Raw genomic sequence first — 2,991 nt, 5'->3', positions numbered from 1 at the left:
GGCGATCCTCTCGCAGGTGTCGTTCACGAATGAGTTCATGATGGGCATGGCTTTGCTGGAGGTACCAGTGTCGGGGTGGACCTGCTTGAGGACCTTGTAGATGTAGATGGGGTATGACTCCCTCCTCTTACGCTTCTTCTTCTTGTCTCCCTTGGAGATGTTCTTCTGGGCCTTCCCAGCTTTCTTGCGGCGGCCTTTCCCGGTCCGGAAGGTACGTGAGCGGTAAGTACGAGGACGCGGAGCACAGAGACTGACTTATCAAACAAACAAACACACACACAAAAAAAACAACAAAAAGCAATAATGAAAGTGAACTGAACACTGGATAAGCAAGTACGTGAATGTCGCACACTTGAAGGTGTGAGGTGTGAACTTTCCTTTGAAATTCATACAAATGTGCTTTCATGCGTGCGAATGGCGTTCACACATCTACAAGAGTGCGACTTTCAGACACTTGGGTTTCCGGTGCGTTCCGAAGCGTCTAAGTCTTGAAGTGGGTCCACGCGGAACCAGGCTTCCTCTGGGGCAGACAGTGTTCCGAAACCTTTGCACTTGCTTTGCACTCACGGTGCACTCGTTCCGCACTCGGACGCCCTCGCTCTGCACCCGATTTGCACTCGTTATGCACTCGACTGTGCACTTGTAACGCACTCGTCCTGCACTCGCAGGGCACTCGTCCTGCACTCGCAAGGCACTCGTCCTGCTCTCGCCAACGCACTCGTTCTGCACTCAACTTGCACTCGCTCTGCACTCGCTTTATTTTTAAAGGGGTACTCGTCTTGCCATTCACCGGGAAACACAGAGAAGGGAGGCGAGGCGAGGGTGACGTCATGGCGCGCGGAGCTCATCGGCATACAGCTTAGGGAAGGCGACGACGGGAGGGTCGCGTCTGTCGGTAGGGTTTCGACATCCTCCCCCTCCTCCTCGCGCTGCTGCAACTACCCTTTGCTGCAGCAGGCCACCGCCCCCGCACACCCTCTTCAGTGGCAGTAGCGGCGGCGGCGGCCCATTGCGTAAACTACCTCCAATGCTCCTCCGGCGTCGTGGAGAGGCTTAACCCTCCCCTCCTGACCGGGCCCCTCTCCTCCTCCCTCCCTCCCACCTTCACCTCCGTCCGTCAGCCCGCCTGGCCTGGCCGCGCAACCCCTGTAGTGCCGGCCCCCGACAGCCCGACAGCCCCACCCCCGCGACTAATTGCGTACGACAGCTCCCACGTCGTCGTTCACGCGATACTCTGACAGGAATACGTTACGCTGCAGCACGCAGACACACACGCGCGCCCGCGCCAAAAAAAACTTTATATCTGCGATGTGTGGCCAGCTGATCCGCGCGGAGGGGTGATGATGGCCGTGATGGCGTGGTGGGCAGTTTGTCGCAAAGCACAGGCTGCGTGCGCACTTTGTGAAACGCACGATACCAGCACGATGCCTATCAAGCGCGCGTGCCCCGGCTACAACCTACTACAACCGCCTGCGTCGCCATAGGCGGACAGGGCACTCGGGTCACTCGGAGGTCATCTGCCTGTCCTGTCACCACCTGTCGGGGTGCAGCCAGCACGGCGCCGCATCCGGTCTAACCAGGTGGCTGATGAACCCACCGCGCGCACTTCTTCTGTAGTTGTGCTGCACCGCACATCACCCCTGACGACGGCGCCCTGCGCGGGCAGAGCGGGTAGGAGGCAAACCCGCCCACTCAACGCGAGTAAAATCAGCCACTTGGTACAACAGACACTTACGGTAAAACGTTCCTTGGATTTCACGTCGGAAAGTGTCCATTGTTCCAAAGGAAATTTCGATCTAAATTCCATCAAGGGAACTCCCTTGAGATACTTTTGGAAAAGCGGGAAGCACGTTTTCACGTGAAAACAAAGGTGTAGGTTTTCCTGGGTGCACGCTAAGCACCGCGCACATGCAGCCGCTGACACCAACTGACACCATCACTGAACGATAAATACCGATCTGGCATCGGAAGGATACTCGAAAACTGAGGGTAAAAACAAAGTAGTGCTGGTCCGTCGATCGACGTTGTCGCGCATGTCAAAAATGTGTGAAGGGGTTGTAAAGTCGCGCACCTAGTTTACGAGCGGCCCCCCGGGCTGGCCGCGAGCAGCAACATGGACGTGTAAACGTAAACGTGAGCGCGGCGAGCAAGAGGGATGCATTTTATTGATCTACAGGCGGCCCCGCCGCGGGTCCCGTGGGGTTGGGGGCGGGGCGAGGGCGGGACGGAGGCGGAGTATGCTAACGGCGGCGGACTGCAGGGAGGGCGGCGGGGCGCAAATGCACGCACACGGCACGCACGCACGCGTCCCGCCGCCGGGCAGGTGAGTGGTGAGTGAGCGGCGACGGACGGCGGGTTTTGAATTATCGATCAGCAAAAAGAGGAGGGAGGAGGTGGAGGAAGCGGCGGCGGCGGCGGCAGCAGCTCGCGCGCGCGTGCCAATCGAAGTGCTGACGCCGACGAGCTGCGCGCGTGCGGGACACGGGACAACGTAGGGGAGGAGTTAAGAGGGGGGGGGGGGCACGCCGAGGAGGGAGACAGCAGGACAGGCGGAGGAGGCAGGGAAAAGAAGAAGGGGCATCCAGAGAGACATCCTAGGGCAAAACAAACTGTACGGCTGAGTGTCAGGCGGGCAGTAGCGAGCGGGCACAAAGGGAAGTGAGACGGGGGAGGAGAGGGCGCCGTGCCGTACCGCGGACAGAGACGGTGACGACATGCCCAGGCTGCGCGGGCCGAGCAGCAGCAGCGTGCAGAGGGGTAGGGGGAGGAGTGCCGCTGAATGACGGATCCCTGGCCGCTCGGTATACACAAAAGGGGGCGTCTTCTCGTGCGTCACGTGACAGACAAAGAGAGCACGGCGAGATAAAGGTCGGGGGTGGTGGCGACGACGACCCTCCAGCTCCAGCCAGCGCTCCAGCGGCTTAGCCGGCCCCGCGCTCCATCCGGCCCGCACCGCGGTGCCGCTCCAGCTCCCCCCGCCCCCTCCCCCCC

The 2,991-nt window shown here is 60.3% G+C and overlaps 1 protein-coding gene across 1 annotated transcript; it reads right to left on the bottom strand.

The window, feature by feature from the left end:
* Positions 1-3: 3 nt before the first annotated feature.
* Positions 4-254, bottom strand: LOC127751573 (histone H2B.3-like; the record flags this gene model as incomplete). Its single annotated transcript, XM_052275309.1, has 1 exon — positions 4-254. A coding segment is annotated over one exon (251 nt), but the record flags the coding sequence as incomplete, so codon positions are not given.
* Positions 255-2,991: the final 2,737 nt, after the last annotated feature.

Source organism: Frankliniella occidentalis, unplaced genomic scaffold, assembly GCF_000697945.3.
Source record: "Frankliniella occidentalis isolate FOCC.00 unplaced genomic scaffold, Focc_3.1 Scaffold569, whole genome shotgun sequence".
Taxonomy (NCBI): Eukaryota; Metazoa; Arthropoda; class Insecta; order Thysanoptera; family Thripidae; genus Frankliniella; species Frankliniella occidentalis.
This window is presented reverse-complemented; position numbering and strand designations above follow the sequence as displayed.